General features: G+C 34.7%; 1 protein-coding gene across 32 annotated transcripts in view; it reads left to right on the forward strand.

The window, feature by feature from the left end:
- The window catches only part of LOC108002604 (polypyrimidine tract-binding protein 2), a 429,375-nt gene that overhangs the window by 396,778 nt on the left and 9,911 nt on the right, over positions 1–22,686 (forward strand). For 22 of the 32 annotated variants that reach the window (XM_062078838.1, XM_062078844.1, XM_062078850.1 and 19 more), the window contains 4 exons: positions 8,938–8,989; positions 12,754–12,812; positions 18,674–18,902; positions 20,990–21,207. In XM_062078838.1, the coding sequence (XP_061934822.1) occupies positions 8,938–8,989; positions 12,754–12,812; positions 18,674–18,902; positions 20,990–21,207 (558 nt within the window). The remainder of the gene's footprint in view (positions 1–8,937; positions 8,990–12,753; positions 12,813–18,673; positions 18,903–20,989; positions 21,208–22,686) is intronic. The other 10 variants (XM_062078851.1, XM_062078840.1, XM_062078843.1 and 7 more) reach the window with 2 other exon arrangements.

Below are 22,686 nucleotides of genomic sequence, written 5' to 3' on the forward strand. Positions count from 1 at the left end.
AACGAGATTGGAACAGGGAGATGAATTCAAAGCAGAATGTTGATTATTGATGCGTCTTAATTTACAAGAAATGCTAATACTATGTCAACAAGAGTGGAAATGTTAAGAGAAAGGGTGTTTTCAGAGGAACAGCTTATTAAGGAAATATTTATAAACTTGCGAAATCACCGAAAAATAGTTTGGATCAATTTCGTTTCGTAAAATATTATAGATTCTAACGGATAAGCGTACGTTTAAACGTGTTCTGGTACTTTTAACCAGTTGAATCGATTCCTATGGATATTCGATTCAAATTGAAATTGCTCCTCTATATTTTGACTATATTGACAGTGACGTGATTTGACGATCAATGGACAAGCATTGTCGGCAGAAGAGTGAACAATCCGTATGAATCTGAAAATTTCTATGAATTTTTTAACGTGTATATGCGTTTGCTTTTTTTTTTTTTTATAAATTCTTTATTTTTAAAATTTTTTTTTTTGGGGTGTTTCATGACCGATATTAGTTTCAGAGTAGTAGACGTGAAATTCAATATTAATATCAATGGAAATATTGAAAACGGTGAAAGAAATGTTTATTAAATTTTCCTAAATGTAGCTTAAAATTTGTTAAATCGTTGGAATCGAATTGTTGATTGATCGCAATAATTTTTTCTCTCTCTCTCTTTTCGTACGCGATGATAATAATATGGGGAGAAAACTAAAAAATAGATAGAGGGAGAAATATAATATATTTTTCCTTTCATTTGTGACTTACAAATGATCGATAAAAAATTGAACCAAGATTTGAATAAACTATAAATTTTTTTTGGTAATATCGACATGAATGGGTCATTTTTTCTTCTTTTTTTTTTTAATTCTTTTAATTCTTTAAACATAAATTCTTTATATTATGAAAAAAAAATTCGCAAAAAAATTGTTGAACATAATCGAACATTATATCGATCAAGCAGTCAATGGCCTCGTCAAGCAGAAATTGGTGTTTTGAGAGAAATATCGTTAAAGGAAATCGTTTTTAAATAACGAGACACGTAATGGAGAGAAATTTTTGCACGGTGAAAAGGTCGGTTAATTGAAAAGCATTGAAAGTGAAGGTTTATTGGAAAATGTTTTGTCACAGGACACACACGTGATTGTGTTTAATTACGAGCACGTGTCGTGCTCTTTTTATCGTTACCCATTTTGCAACGACTTTTTTTATACCATTTCGCAATAATTGTCGTCACCTTCATTTAGTTTATTTTTGGATCATAATTTACACATATACGCAAAGAACGTGTAAAAATAATTTATATATTCGAAAGAATTTTTCATTTTTAATTTTCATTTCATAAAACTTTACAATTAATTCACTTTTGATATTTAGTCGAAAAATGCAATCAACCGTTAAAAATTAATTTTCTGGATAATAATCCGTGAATGAGTGTTTAAAAAAAAAAGAATTTTTAAAATAACGACGATAAATTTGTAAAATTAAGCAATTCAAATATTTCATTTTTTTTTTTTTTTCTTTTAAATGTTTTAACTGTATCAAGTTCTGAGAATGTTTAAAAAGTATTTAATGGTAATATAGAGAATTTCTTATCTCTAATTTTGAATGATAATATTAACCAATTGATAGTTCGTGATCCATATCAATTTCGAAAGCTTCGAAGCTCGTCCCTGGACGAGTCCGAATCTAATAAAAATCAACGAAAGGCTAGGAAAAAAAAAAGAAAGAAAGAAAGAAAGAAAGGGAAAATCGAAAAAAATGTTCGAGTCACGTCCTCCAATTTACAGTTGCAAGTTTAAGGTCGATTCCGCGAAAGTTTTCTCATCGTGGTGGCAGATCTCGACTCGTGCGACAAACTCGAGCGAAAAATTCTTAAACGACTGCCACACCACCCCACCCCTTCTCGTTTCATCGACGACAAAAGTCCATTTCGGTGGCTGCTAGAAGCCAGTCAGGTGGAAATGATGACACAATAAGGAGTCGGATAATAAAGCGTTCCCTGGTGTACCCCAAACGAATTATCTTTCCCGAGTTCTTTCGAAAAATTCAATGGGGGGAGGGCTTCGAAAGACGAGTATTGGTCCGAGTATTTATAAGACTTTAGCAGTTTTAATTTATTTTATCTATTATCGTGGTTGTATATATAAATGTTATACATTAAATAGACCAGACTTTTTCAACTTTCCAATTCGAATTATTATTTTTGAATTTAACGTGATCGCACGTTTATTTATTTCACGAATTTTGCATCGAGTTTCACGTTGATGTTTTACGGTAAAAAAAAGAAAAAGAAGAAGAAGAAGGAAGAAAAAGTTCAGGAGGGCGTCAGAGGGGGCGAAAAAACTCGAGGAGATGGTCGGAATCGCGTTAAATATTAAAACAGGTGCGACAATAACAAACACATTAACGGTGTTAAGTGGAGTTTCCAAGTGACGTCAAACGCGATAAAAGCGGCGGCGGATATTTATTGAAAAAAAATCGAGGCCCCGGTTGTCTGTATTTTAATTAAACGTAACCGCGGAGTGCCGTTGAATTTTTTATCCTCCCATTTCCATTTCCAACCCTCTCGTTCTCCCTCCCCACCCAGTTTTCTCCGCCGTATCAAACAAACGATATGTAATACGTTTTTTGTTGTTGAAAAACGACGTATTCGACGTATTCATGATGCGGATAAATGTTCAATCAACCGACACAGCTACTCCTCGTGGGCATTGACAAATCGTGGAAAAATAGAGAGAGAGAGAGAGAGACAGGGGGAGAGAGATGCGACGAAAAATTACGTTTTTCAAACTTCACCCTCGTAAACTGTATTTTAATTTTATACAATGTTGTTGGGTTGTAATACGAAGTTGTTAAAAAAAATTAAAATAACGCGGAACGTAGTAAAACCTCTGCTTCATTTCCCGTCTCGAATAAATCATTTTGATGTTGTATCCCGGTTGGAATATTTTTATGTATTTTTATAAAACAGTATAAAAAGTTCCATACCACTTTTTGCTCCCACAAAATTTGTCGTAAGTCGTAAGCTTTTCTCGAACGAGGAAATTAAAATTGAAATTGCAAAGAAAAGAAGAAAGAAAATAGAAAATTGAAATATTCGTAAAAGTCGATAAATAGAATTATTGCCTGTTAAAAATTGCTTAGATAGTAGAAGCAAGTTGCGGAATGATCGATTGAACGATCGAAATACGAATTGTCGAAGTGGTCGAGGATTTAAGGATATTAACATGTATGAATTCCACGTTCGTAGGGGGATAAATTATGTCCATTGGTATTCAATCGCCATAATATCCACGTCGGTGCTCGATCCCGAGATGGCCGAGATATTCGAGCTTTCAACGGAAAATCCCGCGGGAAATCAAGCCGTTCAAAAGCTCGCGCGTTCGAGAAAGAGTACACCCGTTCGAACGACAATAGTGTAATTTTTACCATCGAAGAGAGAGAGAGAAGGAGACACGTTTGGAGCGCAATTTTTATCAATATTCTCGCGATTCGATTTGGAATAATTGCGTTGGCAATGGATATTTACGATTTCTTCCTCCCCCTCCCCATCAAAAATAATCGTTTCTTCTAAACCGAGAAATAATTACGCAATATCGCGCCGATTTAGTCTTCTCCTCCCTGTCCAAACTCGATCGGTAAATACTCGCCGCCCCTGTACACTGCGGAGATCGTTAATAGAAATCTCGACTGACAAACGATACGAATTTTCCTTCCATTAATTTGTAATCATAGTTTCGTCGCCGCGATGAAACCGGCGAATCGAACCGGGGGGATAGATAGATGGAGGAGGGGCCGGAGGAGGGGTCAATCGGTTGAAAAACGCGGCAGGCAAATTGCCCGTCACTGATAGCGAAATAACCGTGGCGAGCAGACGAAATAACCGTCGGCAATAATTAAACAAAACCGCGCGCGAATCGTGGCCGCCGGCGAAAGAAATATCATCGATTCCCTGGAATTCGAAAATGCAATCGGAATCGGGATTGCACCGGCCTCGATTTTCGTTAATTACGTCGGTTGCTTTATCCGGAAGCGTTTATACTGGCGGGCTACGTTGGGAAACGTTCGTTCAATTTTTCTTATTCAATTTCTATAAATGCGATCAGGGATATATATATATAATTATACATTTCTTCAGAGAAATGGATATCGAGCTGAAAGCAGCAGAGTCAAAAAATCTTTTAATAATTTTAAAATCTTTCTTCAAAATCTGTTCCGTTAAATAGATCTAAAGTTCTAAAGTATAGTAGATCAGTGACTTAATCTATCTATATTGTTTTAAGAAATATTATGCATCTAATAATTTAAAAATTTTTCTTCGAATGTCAGATAGACAGACAGAAACGATGCCCTTAAAAATTCGTTTTGTTTTAAATCGATATCTCGATGCATATCTGAGATACAGATTTGCAAGGTTCGTATCTAAAGTGTACTAGATCAATGACTTAATCTATTTATATTGTTTTAAGAAATATTCGAAAATATAATGCATCTAATAATTTAAAAATTTTTAAAACGAAGCGATGCCCTTAAAAATTCGCTTCGTTTTAAGTCGATATCTCGATACATATCTGAGATACAGATTTGCAAAATATCTAAATATCTAAAGTGTAGTAGATCAATGACTTAATCTATCTATATTATTTTAAGAAATATTCAAAGATATAATAATGTAAAAATCTAATAATGTAAAAATTTTTAAAACGAAGCGATGCCCTTAAAAATTCGTTTCGTTTTAAATCGATATCTCGATGCGTTCTCGAGGCTTTCAAAAGTACAGGCATAAAGTGATAGTGGTCAGTGACTACTTGGCCTAGTCTAGGAAGTGAGTACTCGCTAATAGAAGTCGTTGACTCAGCGGGATATCGTTGAGTAGCGGCCACGGTCGATGCACGGGAAGTGCGGGCGAGAAACGGAAAAAAATTATGATTCGGTTCGAACGATGATATCTCTGGAACCGGAACTCGTATCGGGATGAAACGAACGGCATTTCGAACAGGAAGCATCCACGCTTCTAACTTCGTCCATTGGAATATTCTGCAGCGATATATTTATTGAGTTATTTAACATTGAACAGTCTGATTTTTTTAATCAACTTCAAGAAAAATTTTATCAACGTTGTCGTTGGTAAGGAATTTCCTTACGTTGGAAAAAGTTGACGAAATTTTGAAAAGCTGATACAATATTCGTTCCTTTCTCCGAGGATTAATTAATTATTAATAATTATCGCGCATGATTTTACGTTATTTGTCTAATAGCCGAAAACGTGTCTTTCTTACAATCTAAATATTTTCTTCGAGTACGAATAACGTTGTATAATGAAACCCTGATGACTGGAACCGAATAAATGTTAAACACGCGATTCCACTTTGGAGAATATGTTCGAATCTGTGTGCAATTAGCCTAAAAACGAGCCATCGAGAATATTAACGATAATGAGTATTTGGCGGCGGAAAGTGGCCATTTTTATTGTTATTAGCGATACTTTACGCGCATCCGCCTACTGTTGTTTCCGTTCATTTTCTGGTTAATTTCGCGGAATCCATTGGCCAGAGAGAGAGGGAGAGAGAGAGAGAGGGAACGCTCTCACTGTGGTTCGTTTGCGGGGAAATAAGAGTCGAGCTTAAATAATTAGCGCTCAAATGGTTCCACAGAGATCCTATTGATTTTATGTGCTTAATGCTTTTTCGAGAAGCTTTCAACTTTCGCTTTTGTTTTATTTATTTATTTATCCTTTGATTTTATAAATTTATGATGGAAGAAAAATTAATCCTTTGAGTCTCGAAAGTATTTTTTTATTGAATGAGCTACTGCGTTTGAAAGCTGTTTAAATACTTAAAAAAAAAAAAAAAAAATGCGACACGCTTCTGAAAAATAAATAAATTCTCATTAATTAATGAAATTTCGTAAATTGATGTAATATAAAATTTCACATTCGAATATAATATATATCAGATTTGAAATTGGATGAAATACTTTTTTTATTATCGGATTAATGGTAACCCGAGTTTTTATAATTGATCCTCTAATTATTTTTATCGAATATCGAACGAATAGATAACAACTTTATTGCACCAACTATTTTAATACGCGGAATATATGCGGAAGTAATATTTTTTTCCTCGTTTTCTTTTTCAGTACGCTAATTGGTCATGATTTATCCGATATGAGGGGAAATGAGTGGCTCGTTAAAAAAATTTTCACTGAAACGTTATCGTTACGTTTACATCATTAAAACTTAAATTTCATAAAAACCAGTATCTAATGGTAACATCGAATGTAGAATATCATACGAAATGGACAAGAAAAAGAACTTTTATCCGTGAAATTTGATGTATGATTTTTCACCCCTTCCTCCCCCCTTTTTTCATCCGCATACATCTTAAATCTGCAAAAAAATCTTTGAAATTAATCAGATCAATCATTTTAATCTTTAATTGGTCACGATTGGTTTCGCTTATCCAAACTCAAACACTTTTTTTGAATAATTTTTATAAAATCTATAAATAATAATAAAATTTCCTCCAAAATCTTCCACTCTACCAAACTCTCCTGTTATAATCATTTCTATGCTCAAAAATATTTCTATCTATATCTATATATGTATATAATCGATGGACGGAATTTGCACGACAATTTATCCATTTAAAAAAAAAAAAAATGAAAGAACTAACCCCATATTTATCCAAACCACCTTCTCCACGCACTTTCTTCGCAAAAGCGAATGAAAAAAAAAAAGGTGGAGAGAGAAAATCAACAAAGCAATGGTGTAGTGGTTACTAACCATTATTATTTCCTTGTCGAAACGTTGGTAATTCCGTCGGTAAATAACTGAAATCTCATAAAAATGCATGGCGGCGGGACGACGCGAGAAATATCTGCAAATGTGAATGGAATCGTGACGTGAGTAGGGGGGATAGCTAATGCAGGCAGTGTCACGCGTTTTAACTCTCTCATCGAATATTCAATATCGAGCCGTTGTGACGGCTCGAATGAAGAATTTATATTTTTTCCCCGGCGTTACGATAAATCCGACGCGTTGAAAAATAAAGAGGATGATGGATGAAAATGGGGGAAGGGAGAGGAGGGGGATGAGGTGGAGGAGAAAGGGTTGGGACAGGCAACCATTCAGGCAGAAGTATTTACATTTGATCTATGGTACTCTTTTAAATCAACTATAACGTTTTTCGCTTCATTTTTTTTTTATAGCGTTAATTATAGTCACTTTCATCTTTCATCGCTTTCATTTTTTTTTTATGGTCGATTTTTTTTGGAGAATAATCACGTTGGAATCGATTATATTGCGCGCTACGTTTTTCTCTTTAACGTTTTTTTTTTTTTCTTCTTCGAGTAATGATTCTCGCAATAATTGTATTTACATAATTGACATTCAATGCGGCGAAAATTTAAAGCCTAATTATAATAAACCAAAGTGTTTACAATATCTGTCTAATTGAATAATATTTTAAAACGACTTAATCCCTTACCTAATCCTTTCGATCGAACTGGTGGATTATGGTAATTAAAAGTGTTACGTTGATTAAATACAACGTAAACACGGAATGTAGAATGCAAGTTTAATTTCTCGATCGATATTATCGATTTTCGCGAAAAAAAAAATCTCCATTCATCGCAAAAAAACCCCAATAAACCGAATCTCCTCTTCTCGAAATTTATCCCTTCGTTGGAATCCCCTCTCCTACCTGTTGGTAAAAATCTTTTCAAACTTAATACATTAAATACCGCACTGCGGTTGACACAGCACGTCGCGACAAGAAGAAGAAAGTTGCCGAGAAACCGACGAGTCCACGTTTAAAGAGCTCGCTCGTTCTCGTTTAAATGCGCCCTAAAGCTCTAAGCTCGGGTAATTAGTTTTTCTCATAAACAACAAAAGGATCGGCCGTATTTTTATCCATCCAAACCGCGAAACAGTCGAGAAAAGTGGAAACGGAAAAGTGGAACAGTAGGCAGGCGACACGAGGGTCTACCAGCTTCGTGGCTGCAATTAAAATTTTAATCTCTGTCTCAGGGATAATAACTGCAGCGTTATCGCGCTCGATTAAACATATCCACCATCACTCCCCTCTCTAACGAGACGCAATCTGCTCGTTGCTGCTTTGTCGACTACGTGCGTGATAAGTGGAAGGAAGAAAATATATCGTTTCGTAGGGATGCTGGTCGAGTTTGATCATCGATCACGAACGAATCGAAGTGGTAAAGAATTTTGATTTAGAAGACCAGATATCGAGGTTGTGGAAAATCGAGCGAATTAAAAGGTTTCTGCTCGAAGTCGAAACGAAAGGAAATGATAAGAGAAGATTAAGAATAATTTGAATTATTACATAGGAAGAGTAAAAAAATTTTGGAAAATTGGAAGAATAAAATATTTATGAAAAATTACCTTTTATGGATCATTAACTTTCCTTTTTCCACTGTTATTCTTATCCTCGCAATATACACACATATATCGAATCGAGTACAAGGATAATCGAGTAGATCCTAAAAGGGTTATCGTAGCTGGAAGCAACGACGAAGCGTGCTCGAAAATTCGTTGCTTACGTTGCATGTACGCCACGGGTTGATAATCATCGGCCTCGAATCGCCGTCATTATCATACATATAGCCGATTGAGTGGGCCAGACGATCGAATTAATAATAGCAAAGGCCAATATTTGCCTCGGCACGCAGCCTTGGCAATCACCTGTGCCAAGTACCAATTTCGAACGATCGTGCGGGCTTGTTCCTTCCTTCCCGAGGCTTGCTTGCTTTGCCCCTTCTGTTGTTGTGGAGATTGTGACAAGAGAAATGCACGAAGATGGCCAATTGTGTTGCCCCGTTATTGTTGTTGCAACAATATGGTCGTATATGCGTAGCCACGTCGATGGCTGAACAACAGTCCGATTCAGAACCCTTCTAATTTGCTTCTTTTCCTTGTTTCTGTTCCAGATATTCACACGTTTTGGCAAGGTCCTGAAAATCGTCACTTTCACGAAGAACAGTAAGTACCGTTTTATTTTAAAATTATGAACAAAAAAAAAGATCGAGATTCTTACGGCATTCTTTTACAACAATTTCTTTGCATTATGGAACGAAACGATTCGTCGAAATGATATTTTTATAAAAATTATTTGATCTCGTGATTGATACTTATACAGAGAGAGAAAAGTAACTCGTTTAATTCCTTATAAAGGGTGTAAAGGTTGTTTTTGTCACAAATTCGCGCAGAATTTCTATCTCCACGACGAGTTTCCATTGAAAAACTTCCACGTACACCTCGAAAGAAACGGAGTAGAACCGAGAAAGACTGACGGATTTCGAACATTTCAAAGTGGCTCTTGTTTTCCTCCTCCAGTGCAATAGCTACTGGGCCACCTTGTATAGACGCCACTCTTGCTGGCAGACATGCACGGCACTTTAGTACTTCAGTGTACACTTGAAGTGTATTCTGCCTCGACGACGTCGACACCGTTAGTACCTTGGGTGCCACTCGAGTATACAGGGTGTGTCAGAAATATGTACTTATTCCCTTGATTCCTTTGTACATTTACATCCTCGACAAAGGATTGAAATTGATTGTTCTCATTGATCCTCGAGAAGCCTCGATGCTTCTTGATACGACATCTAGCTTGCGGATACTCGATCGGAAAGTTTGACGTGTTAAATTTTTCGTTTCTTGAATGTGAGTAAATATTTTTTTAGTCTCGAATCTTTTTTTTCTTTTTTTTTCTTTCTTTCTTTAACGAGGAATAAATTTCGAAATCGATACACAAATTTTTTTTTAAGACACCAGTTAGACAAAAGCCTGCTTCATTCCGGGTAAAAATACGAGTTAGAAATTCAGACCGATTCAGACTGGGTAAAATTCTCGAATATATTTTATTTTGTGTCGTGACAACTTTTTCTTTTCGAGATGTTCGAAAGGGAGTCGTTGCAATAACAAAATGGTCGTTGTACACTTTTGAAACGTGAACATGACATCGATCAATTATTCATTTTCATCTTTTCCATCTCTGCAGAATCCAATAAAATTTCCTTTCTTTGTCGATTACTTTTATAGAAAGAATTTAAAATTCTTTCACGATGTATCTTACATCTATTGCAAAATATTTATAATTTCCTCTCAAACTTTTATCATTATGTTCTCTCGTTCGTTAATTCCAACAAATGCCAAGTAAAATCTCGATATCGAAATAACAATTTAAATCAGTCTTGCTCCGATCTCACTCCAATCTATATACATCCTGAAAGAGGAGGAACAAATTACCCGATTATCAATTATGTTCGATGATGAGAAGCAAGGAAATATCCCTGGCTGTTAAAAAACAATATCGATACCGTGGTTCTTGGCGACAATTGGATATCCAAAAGACGTTCAATCAATGGACGCTCGATCGAACAAAAGAGGCTGTTGTCCTTGATTGAAAGGGACGAGAAATTTTCAAAGAGGACGGCTTTGAGACAAATAGCGGTTGATTGGCGAAATCACGGAGGCCTAAATTAAAGCGAAGAAGCATTCAGTGTCCAATTAAAGTTTCATTCGGTCAAGTGGCTATTCGTTCGTTCAATTTCCAATTGCCTCTTTTTTGATTTTTTTTTTTTTTTTTTTTTAGTTTTTGTTTCTTTGATTAGGTTCTTTATTTCTTCCTTTTTTTCTTTTTTGCGGCTTCTTTCTTTATGTTCGTTACTTTGTACAATTTGATAATATTTATTTCAAAAGAAAAATATATAAGTATATCATCGATTCGTAAGATTCGTAAGATCGATCATGATGTGTTTGAGCAAATATTTTATGTATTAATATACGCGTTGAAGGAACGATAATATAATTTTTAAAATCATAGAATTGAAAACATTTTTTTTTCTTTTTTGAATATTTGCATCTCTATTTTTTCGTAATTAAAAATTCAAATTTAGAAATTAAATACGCGAAAACAAGAACTTTAGAGTTGTACAAATATTAAAACTTTTGAAAGTCTAGAAAGTGAAAGGTAGAGGAAATTTCGAAATTGGAAGTTTAAAAATTGAAAATTCATCGCTCGCGAAATATCGTAATGAAAATATTTCCTTAATCAAAACTTCGCCCACCGAATGAACATTTGTCAATTGAAAATTTACGAGGGGGAACTTATCCAATTGTAACTTCGTAAATTAGGTATTTGAAAATTTCATTTCCCCGCGAAAGTCGGTACAAATGAAAAATCCAAATTAAAAAATTCCACAATCCTGATCACATTTTCACATTTGAACGCAAATCTTTAAAAAACAAAGAAGGAAGAGGACAAAGAAGAAACATGGCATTTTATGAGTAATATAACTTGGAATTTCTAAACAGTTTGAAGACGATTCCTATTTTTTCATTTCACCTGAAATGCGTTTCTTGAACGATTCGAAAATTGAACAATCATGTCCAAGATCTGATTTTTTTTAATTCCTTATTTATACAAACGAAGCATTATATAGCTATATATATCTGTTAAAGTCTGTTAAAACTTTAAATACGTTAGATCGTATCGAGAATTTATTATTGAGAATTTTTATCGAAATATTGGATAGGATTAGAAGCGTGTGCTATTCGAATGAACTAAATCTAGTGGAATCCACAATCCACGTTGCAGGATCTATTTGAATCGAGTATAGGATGCGCGCGTTTAAATGTATATTGTCGAATTTATACATAATGTGATATAAAACAGTACAAATATCAAAATGTTATCTAAATTTAACATAGAAAAATTGTATTGATTGTATAAATCTAATATGAAACATCTTAGAAGTTATGTGAATCTAATATAGCATGATGCATCATTGAAATTGTATACATCTAGTATAGAACGTGTATTGTATACGATATTTTTATGTAATCATAAAATTGAATTTTCTTTAGAATCGATCAATATCATTTTCGTTTATTTATCGGTATTATAAAATAACAGCGAAAAAATAAAAATATATATATATATATATATGTATAAAAGAAAATTACAGAAAACTAGCTGTCGATGTTGATCAGAACTTTCGCTAAAAAAAAAAAAAAAGAAAGAAAAATGGGGGAAAAAATGAAAAAAGCAGAAAAATGCACGAAAAAACGTTTTATTAGCTATATAATGCAACAACGAGATCGAATTTTTTGCCGGTAGCAACGTTATTCAATTTCCATCGTTATTTGATCGTGGACAGGGGAGTGGGATCGGGGGGATAATAAAAATTCTGTTCCATAGAGGGGAAAAATGTGACCGTTGTCACAACATATTACCGTGAATCCAGAGCGATCCCCCTTTATTTCCATTTAATTTCGGCTTTTATTTAATTTTCACCGATGCAAACCACCGTGAGAATGGCATTTGCTTTCGAATATCGAACGATAATCCCTGGTTTCGTATACTCTTTTCATTATTTTCATTTGTATAGGATATTGTCGGGATTCGTTTTCATAGCTAGATGAGTTTTGTTTTTTCATAAACAGATTCTTCTAAGGAACTTTTTTAACGAAACTTTTTTAATTTAACCTTACTCCGTCAAAGAGGTTAAGAGAAATTACATTTTTTGTTTTGAGTAACTAATGCTTGGTGGAATTGATTTGAACAATTTGGAAGATGAGCCTGGAATTAAAATTCTTTTGCAAGATCTATTGCAAAATAAAATTTTCTTATTTTTGTAAAATGAAATCAGTTATACATAACAATTTTTTTTCACTCTTTTATTGTTACTCGTCCAAAAATTCGCCCAGCAATCCAATCTAACATTTTTTTTCCTATGTTTCAGATACTTTCCAGGCACTAATACAATACGCCGACATGCTGTCAGCGCAAACCGCCAAACTCGTGAGTATTCCATTTTAATTTTTTCACCATAAACGTATACAAAAATTCTACCTCGAATTCCCCTTTTTTCCCTCCCCCTTTTTCTTCTTCGCTTCTCTGGAGAACTGTGTTTCTCGTGCGGCCATTGTTTATCCCCATTCTCCCATGGGACAGATCGAAATTTTTCGTGGAAATACCAGCGAAAGTGTCGTCCATTAGAAGGTCCAGGTGCCGCGAGGGCGAATAATGTAAATTTTAATCTCTACCCCTTTTTTCCTTCTCAAAAAAAAAAACGCAATTTTTTTCTTTTCTCTTCCGTTATATTTTTATTTTTTTCAATTCTCAACAACGAATTGGATTTTTATTTTGTTTTTCTATCCAAGTTGGGTATCATTCGTTTCATATGGATCTTTCTTTTTTTTTTTTTTTTTTTCTAAGAATTAAGTAACCACAAATCTCACAAGAAAGTACGCAAAGTCGGACCAGTTTCAAAAACCACTTGAAGAATCCGTCCACAGGAACCGCCATCACCACTACGCCCCTTCTCTTCTTACCAAACCTCTATCCTCGCCACGATCTCTGGTCCGAAATTCTGTCGCGAGATTGTGCTCGTTAACGAACGTTAATTCGGCCACTCGAATAGAAATCCGCGGAAGCTCGGCCAACGGTCCACAGTTTCCTGTAATAAACATCCCCTTTCAAAATTAACTGCAACGGCTTACTCGATGCGGTTACTCTCCAGTTATATATATATAGAAAGAGAGAGAGAGAGATCCAAAGTGCCGATTTTTTCGATCTTCGACTCGTTTTCTTTTTTTTTTATCTTCGCTCGAGTTCGAGTCAGACTTTTTTGAATTTCGGATAATTAATTCATCCTGATTTTTTTCGGGAAAAGTTTCCATGGAGAAGAAAGTTTGATAGAAATAAGCAAATGCGCCTACTTCTTCGTTCACAAATGCAATCTTATATAATCATAAAATCAATCTTTCTATATAAATACAATTATTTCGTCGTTCGTGTTTTGAGCGAAACTTCGAACAAATCAATAGGATATGACGTGTGAACAAAAATAGTGCGATGGAAACGGGTATTCGTGTTATAACGCGATAGTAATTTAGACGTTTATTAAGCCGTGCCATGAAATTTTGTCGCTATTATACCGTGTTCTATCGAAATCAAATGTTTTCGATGTTATAAGATTAAGATTATACATTAATATTATAGTATTATATTATAGATTAAGACTATATATATTACTTTCATTTACGGGATGATTCAATTAAATTTAGCAATATTATACGATCCCTTTTATGACCGAATAATTTTTGCTAATAAAGTTTTTTTTCATCGAACAATGGGAGACATTCCAAGTGTTGAATTTGATTTACAAGTCGCTCTGTATATTTGTGCGTTCAAAATCAGCTTATTACAAACTTTTTACGAATTTTATTGTATGATTGTATTGTATTTTATTGTCGAAGGATTGAGAAAAGGTATAATAATATTAACGTATCGATCGCGAAAATTCTTGGTCTCATTGCGTAAAAGAGGAAGGTTTATTTTCTTTTTTTTTTTTTTCCATTCCATACATTAGTTTCGAAAGAATCTTGATTCTCAGAGATGCTTTAAGTGATTCGAAACCCAACGACTTTTACTATTTTCCAACCTCTTATCCTCTGTTTTCCCCTCTGTTTTTTATCACTCTGTTTTTTCATGATAATCCTCTTAGATATAAGTCCCGATTCCATTCGAGCGAGCTCGAACCGATCGAAGTTTATAGAATTCTAAAGTCAATCGAAGAAAAATGTTATTCTGTATAATTTTCCATTTTCTGTGGGTAGCTAGCCAGCTTTGCTCTCTGCCGTATAAATGCAACTTTATTATATCGACGTTTCGACTTGCCCTTTTAATCGTGTCTGTACCCGATCCAATTTATCGTCTATCGTAAAAATCTTCTTAATCTTCGAAAAACGAGGATTTCACAATTTCTATGGTGGATTATTACTCGCGATCTTTCAAATGCATCGACAAGTTGCACGACGCCATGTTGAATTTTTCTACCCGACAGATCGATCGAAGCGCCACCGCGCGCGCCAAATTCAAATTAAACGAAAACAAACGAAAACCCCTTTTTCCCCATATTTCTTTCCTAAAATCCACTTTTCGTAAAATACAAGCAAGGCCAGCCGACTCGCCACGAAGCCACTCAATTCCTTTCTAATTCTTTCGCTTGTTCAAACAATTCGTGTTTGTCGAAACCGAGGGGGGGGGGGGGGGGAGAGAAAAAAGGAGGAAATAAATAAATAGAAAGGAAAGGAAAAAAAACTATCCAATTACTCTATTACCCTTCCAACATGATTCAACGAAATACAACGTTGTGCCACATTGACAAACAATCTCCCGTGCACACGAGCTAAACACACACGGGCCCCTGCAATCTTCCACGTCTCCACTCTCATAACTCGGAAACATCAGCGTGCACTTAATCCAGCCACGGATATTATAATCCCGGTTGTTTGAACTCGCTCGCGGACCGTAAATATTAATTGAACGCAGCGAAATATGTTTCGCGGCAGGCAATTACATCACCGTCCGGGAGAAATGCAAATAATCGCGTTTGAAATTTCTACGGATATAAAATTGCAGAAAAGGGGGGACACGCGAACTCTCCCCGAATATTCTTCGTTCTTTATTCATGGAGTTTATACCGATGGAATGTTCATAAATTGGTAAAAAAGAAAAAAAAAATGTGAATCCAAAATTCATTTTTTTTCATTTTATTTTATTTTTACGCATAACACGAAATAAATATATTGGGTAATAGGCAATTTTTACGATTAATCTTTCAATTCGATGCAACTATGTATATGTTTTCTCGTTTCTTCGCGAATATTGCGTTGTAAAAATTTGTAAAAATTGTATTTTTGTGGAATTGTTAAGGAGTCGTTGGATATATTAGATTTACGTATGTTATATATTCTTTTTTTGGGTATCGAGGAGGAGATAGTTTAAAATCATTTGTATTATTATATTATTGTATTGTTTCTTTATTCTTTGTTTTTCAATGATATTTTCAATGTATTCACGCAGCAAGTAGTATAAATATTTTTTTCCAATCATGGAATATACATGCGGACAGTGAGTGGCGGTTCGAGCAGTGACGTTAGATAAAAGTCGGAGTGAAATATTTTTCAGTGTTTAACGAGCTCCATCGTTCTGTGACGCGATTTTTTTTCACATACGCCTCGATACACTCGTCTTTTTTTTTTTTTTTTAAATACAAACACGCGATTTTTTTCGCATAAATTGATTTCACGAGCAAGTCAATAACAAGTTAATAAGCTTCCTCACTACTCGTCCACGAGATATTTCTTTCTTTTTTTCAAAAATATTCTCCTTCCTTAATATTAACATTCCGAATTTATCCTTTATTTTTGGAAATATTGTCTAGAATTCTTCCATCCACGAAATCCACCCATTTCCTAAAAATTAAAATAATATTAAAATTAAAAATTATTTCTAATTCCCCCAAAACTTTTTTTGCCTTCTCGTTGTTTCCCTCCTCTCCGTCCGAAAAAGAAAAAAATCTTCGAACATTCTCTAAATAGTATCATATTGTTAATTTTGGTTAATCCCTGTGAAAGAATTAGCCGATTCTCATAAAATCGTGGCGTGGAGTTAATTAATTGGGTGCACGGAACGGGAGAGGGGGAGGTAAATTTCAAACTGATTAGCCGGCTGTAAGGGAAATCGGGTTGAAAAATTCAATTGAAAAATATTCTGAAACTCTTGAACACGGAACGCGGAACGCGCATAATCCGAAACGCAATATTCCTCTCCGTCTCTTTTTTTCTTTTTTCTTCTTTTTTCTTCTTTTTTTTTTTTAACCTCCTCTCACCCCCTCATCCTACCCCCTTTCTCTTTTTCGCCCTGTGCACGCCCATCACGGTACGTAGCGAAATGGCAAGCTACAGCTTTCTATGACGTACAAAGAATACGTAATCTGGGTTAACAAAGTTGGCCGGATATCTGGAATGAAATTATTTTAATATCGTGCCCGCCGCTCGAACGAGCGTCAAGCTTTGAAAATAGTTTGAAAACTGGGAGGAGGGGGAAACTTTGCGAAAAAGGGGGGATGTATTTCTTTTATTATTATTTTTTTCCCCCTCCTCCTGATCCCTTTCCCTTCCGGGGAAGGGAGAGATGAAAACGAAGATACGGAATTGGAGATGGAGTCGTGGGAAAAAAAGGGTAATCGCAACGCGTGAAACGTTTGTACAATAACAGGTTACAATGATTGAAGATCATTGACGCATCAGTGGTAGAAAAGCTGTATATAATTTGAATAAGTTCAAAATCGTACAGATTATTTTCATTTTCACGAAGTTGGGATAATCATGAGACTGGAAACTGAAATTATTAATTTCTTCGATCTAATATTAATATATCTATAGCGCGTTTAGCTTATTTCTTTTTTCCACCAATGAACAGATGATAAAACAAATCTGTCAAATAATAAGATCGATTGCTCTTGCTCCTTATTTTCAATTATTCGAATGAACTAAACTCCAGATTCAGATAAATGGATTATGTATAGTACAATTATTTGCAATATTAGATCGATAAATGGATTGAACAACTTTCAACAATAAAAATTTAGATTCGACTCCAAGTTCCAATAATTCAAGAAACAACGCGATGATTAATAAACAGTGTGAGATAATATTATATAACGAATATTCCGAGTGTTTAATTTAAATTTGGATCATCTCTCTCTAACCGAAGAGAGACGATTAACAATTAAATGAAATTCGTTTGACCTCGCATTAAATACCGGCTCATGACTTAACAGAGGCTAACATCGTCACTTAATCGTTCCAAATATCCTCGCACGAGTTGGCCAAAGGATGGCCAAAGGGGTAGATCCACGCCACGGGGCCGGCTGTGCGCTGGCAAGCTGGTAATTATGTATGAAATTCATTAGCCCGTGTAAATATGGCCGGCGGAGAGATACAGCGGAGCGTGTACACGCGTGCATGTTGCAACAATGCACACGCAGGTCAAACATCGTGGCCCCGGCCGACAACGGGTTTACTCTCTAGCTACGCCTATGCCGGCTAGAGTCGAACGTGCATACATAATTAGGCTGCATCTTTCCGCTCCTGCGTCTGCATCAGCCGAGTGCTACAGTTGCTATTAATAGGGTTGAAACGCGTCGAAAGGGCCAGCAATCGTTATTGTTATCCCCCTCTCTCTCTCTTTCACTCCTTCTCATCGAGTTACGAGTTTGATTAATTTTCTTCTGGTCAAGAATATCGAAATTTATTAGCTTGGGATAATAAATATGTTTGGGAGCACGTTAATTAAATCTGTTGTAAATGTTGACCGTCCAAAGTAAGTAAAATCGTTGATGGTTGATATTAAGTAGCATAGATTTTGATGTAGCCGCGTAGATTTGGACTGCTTCCCGCTAGAAGTGGTTCCATTCGGTTTGGCGATTCGTTTGCGGTGGAAAGTGAAGGATAAACGCGAAGGGGGCGATGTGGTTTCGGTCGAATCATTTCGGTGGGAGATCGGTTTCTATTTGGGGGAGGGGGAGTAGGTGTGGGCTGGCTGGATTTTGTGTTTCGTGGTAATTCGAATAGGGATGGAGGGATCTAATTAGTGTAATTGGTGGATACTGGTGGAGACCAGCAATACAAGGGAGTTAGTTATACAATTACACGTGGTATGGGCAGCGATTATGCTGATAAATGTGCGCTCGGAATTTATTAAGAAAGGAAAATCGTTAAAAATCGTCGGGTAAAGAAAGAGCTCGTCCATCGCGCGTATGTATTCCGATCCGACGTTTCCTCATGTTTGTTTCATTTCCTTTGTTTCAGTCGCTGGAAGGACAAAACATATATAATTCCTGTTGCACGTTGCGCATCGACTACAGCAAGATGCAGAACTTGAACGTGAAGTACAACAACGACAAGTCGAGGGATTATACCAACCCGTCTTTGCCAACTGGCGACGCGAATTTAGACGCGGCATCTCTTGCCCTGGGCGGCGAACTTCTTCCACAGTTGTTGATGGGCGCTGGATCGCAGCCTCGTGCAAGAATACCCGGTGAGAACTGTGGATTTCCACGATTTTTTTTTTTATATTAATATGAAAAGGAAATTAATAGATATATATATATAGATTTTTTTTGAAAATTAATTATTAGTTTTTAATTATTGTAGAAGAAGAAACGGAATTTTGAAATTATTTGAAATTAAATTATTCGATTAAATTAAATTGTTGAACGTTATTGTTATTTGTTTTGAACAGTGTAATGTTTCGATTCTTAAATATTGTAACGTTTTTGTAATTTTCGTGAAAATGGATTGTTATTATTGTCTTTCTGAATTTAAATTATATTTATCGTTTATTTATTCAAGAGGTAAAACTAGCAGTTATATGAATTATTAATAAAATAGTTTACAATTTGCAACTATAATAATTATTTCATCTCTTGAAACAGGATGTTCTACTATTCTAAATTCTTAATGAATTTTATATATTTTGAATAATAAAAAATCTAAAGAGATGAGAATATAAAAAATTCAATACAGTTTTACTCTCAAATTCAAGAGTATGAAAATATAATTGAATAATGTTATTTATTTATTTTAAAAATCTCTATTTATCATGATTAAAAGAAAATTATAAGATAATTGAATATAAATATACGAATAAATAATAAATTTTAAATACAAAAATTTTATTCTACATTTTATTGCTTTCTGTTTCTGCGAAATAATAGAATAAATGTTTCACATTTTGCAATCCAAAAATACGTTTCCATGCAATTTTTCGTAAAATCATTGTCGCGACGTCGATTGTCAATGATGAAGCCATAAAAATCAGATCGATCAATTAGTCCCGTGTTATTAGAACATTCAGTCCATTAGAATTAATTATATTAATAGAATAGACGGTCTCCTTGTCACTCGATAGGCTGATAGGTTTATGATAAATTGTCGTATCGTGAGTCGGTTGCTGTATCGGATTCGTTTCCAATTTACCCCTCGTTTTCAGCTTCATTTTCGCGCGGTATCGAATTACACGCGGTTAGACTATATATTTTCCGTGGCAAATTAATTAATTACGTTTCAACGCCAGAGGCGATCGATCCAAGCCGACGTTTCGATTTTATCCATCTTCGATCTTTCATTTTTATATTTTATGTATCTGAAATTCCTTTTCTTCCTCCTCTTTTTTAAGTTAATAGTTTTTCATGAATGTGAAAAAATTTCTTTTAAAATTCGTGAACTAATAGTCTTATCTCTTGAATTATTTTTAATTATATATTATACAGTGTAACATGATATAGATAATCCTTCGATTATTTATTGAATGGGATAAAAATTATTTTAATCGAAGAATTTTCTATACCGAATCTTAACTAAAGGTGTAACAAAATATATCACAATTGAGAAAAGAATCGATTTAGAAAATAAATTTCACGTAATATTCTGATAATAGAAATTACAAAAATCTTAAGACATCAATGTCTACGTTAAAAGAAAAAGAAAAAAAACAAAAAATCTTACAAAGTTTATTTCTTCAAAGTTTATTTAACTTTTTTTGCGATATATATCCCATTCAATATCTTATAAATCCCCACAGTTCTCCCACAACCTATTTAAAGAAAAAAAGGAATTCTCTAGCATTATGCTTTTTTAAAAATTAAAACATTTTCTGCGATTACTATCAAAATCTTATTCATCTCTTTTTAACTTTTTGCGATTATAATTCATTTAATTTCGTGTATAGAGATCCCTAGAATTCCCTCATTACGCAAGTTTCATAATTCCTCCACAATCAAAATCTTACAGAATTTACTTTTTTCTTTTCTCAAATTTTTTCTGCCAACTACAGATCCATTTAATTTCATTTTACATATCCTACAATTTCCCCGCAATCGTTCTCTCACCGTCGAAATCCTAGAGTTCCCCACATTCCTCCAAAATCCCCTAGAAACCAAAATTCTATTAAAATATACTTCTCCTCGATTTTTCTTGCTAATAATAATACCGCGTTCGATTCCATCTCGCTGGAATACCTCCACCATTAAAATCCTTTCTCCCCTCCTTAGCCTCCAGAATTCCCCCATCACCCAAGTCTAATTAGAGAAACAATGCTAACTATAGCTTGTAAATTTTCTGAAGTAGAGTCCATTGCAGGGGCACCGGGTGTGCTGCCCACGCCCTTTGCGGCCATGCACGGTCTACCCTCGCCCTTAGCAGGCCCGTACAACGGGGTTCCACCTGCCGGCGGATTGGCTGGCCTCGGTGGGTTCCCTTTGGGTGCAGCTGGCCTTGGGGTACGCGTCCCCACCAATGCGCAAACCTCCGCTGTCCTGCTCGTCAGTAATCTCAACGAAGAGGTGAGTGATTTTGAATGGCGTTTAATGGAATTGTTATGCGATGTGGTCGAGGACATGGAGATCCAAAATGGAGGCACAAAGAAAAATTTTAAATCTCGATTTTTCCTTTTTTTTTTTTTTATTTTTCTTTTGCGATCGCTGTTATTCTGAATTATTTGTTTATTTGTTATTACATTATTGTAATACAAAAAATCGTTGTTTTAAATTGTTTTAAATAAAATCATATATGTTCTTTTTTTATATAACGTAAAGGAAAATTTTGAGAGTCGTTAAGAACATTAATAGTAATTCAAAAAAGAAATGTTTTACATATCTCTTTGTTTATTTTATCCGGAAATAAAATTATCAGTGCCTCAAATTTTCCTTCGTGCCATACCAAAGAAATAAACCGCTAAAGTGTACAGAACGTACCAGCCGTAACGTTTTAAGTAAAAATCAGCATTGATGAGATACGATCAACGTACTGTACGCTTTCGTTTAGGATAATTTTGAATTAACGCTGAGAGAAATAAAGCTGTAAAGATTTCAATGCTATTAAAAATATTTCTTTTATCCTAGGTACAATTATTTTTAATATTCTGAATGAAGCATGAAGCGACATTATATGTATATATATAATGTATATACATTTTTCGTCAAATCAGAAGAAACATTTTTTTTTAAATATTACACCCAACTGTATTCTCGTTATAATTTTTATTTCTCTCAACGTCTACCTATGTACACGAAACTGGCTTAGGTACGTACGTATCCACTAAAAATTCATCTAAATACAACGATATGATATTATAATGTAGTGCTACGTAGGCAACCCTAGCAGTTTCTCCATCCCTCGATCCGAATTTTCCTTGTCGAACGTTTTTCTCAATCTATCTCCAAATACAATGAAAATACTTATCGATTAATTTTCTTATCTTTTTTTTTTCATTCCTTTTTTTTTTTTCTCTCCCCCCTTTATTTTGAATGAAGCGTTGTTTCGTTCGACAAGCAAAAAAATCGAGATCTCGATGCGTATGTGCCCTCTTTACGTGACTATCCCTTCTTCTCTTACCCTCTGCCCCTATTTTTTATACCCCTTCATTTTCAAAAAAACACACATATAGAAATCGTTCCGAACGATCATCATCCTCTATTCCTAAGTAATTCGTGGCGTTTGTTTAATCGCGACGTTTACTTCCAGTGAGGCGTTTTTCGTTTCTTTAACCTTTTCTGACATTCAAAAATTGTTGAAAAGAATGGAAAAGAAAAAATGTACGTGTAATTATAAAAATAATTTGTAAAAAAAAAAAAAAATATCAATTTGAATCATCGTATCTTTCTCAAGATGTCCAAGATCATTCTTCCAATATTCACAAATCTCTTTTCGCAAAATAAGCCTTCTCTCTTGTATGTATGCTAATACAAATTCTGCTATTTCTATGCTACGTTTTATTTTCATTTTAAATACTATTTTCCTCAAACTTTGTTCTCTCAACTTGA

Source organism: Apis cerana, linkage group LG8, assembly GCF_029169275.1.
Source record: "Apis cerana isolate GH-2021 linkage group LG8, AcerK_1.0, whole genome shotgun sequence".
Taxonomy (NCBI): domain Eukaryota; kingdom Metazoa; phylum Arthropoda; class Insecta; order Hymenoptera; family Apidae; genus Apis; species Apis cerana.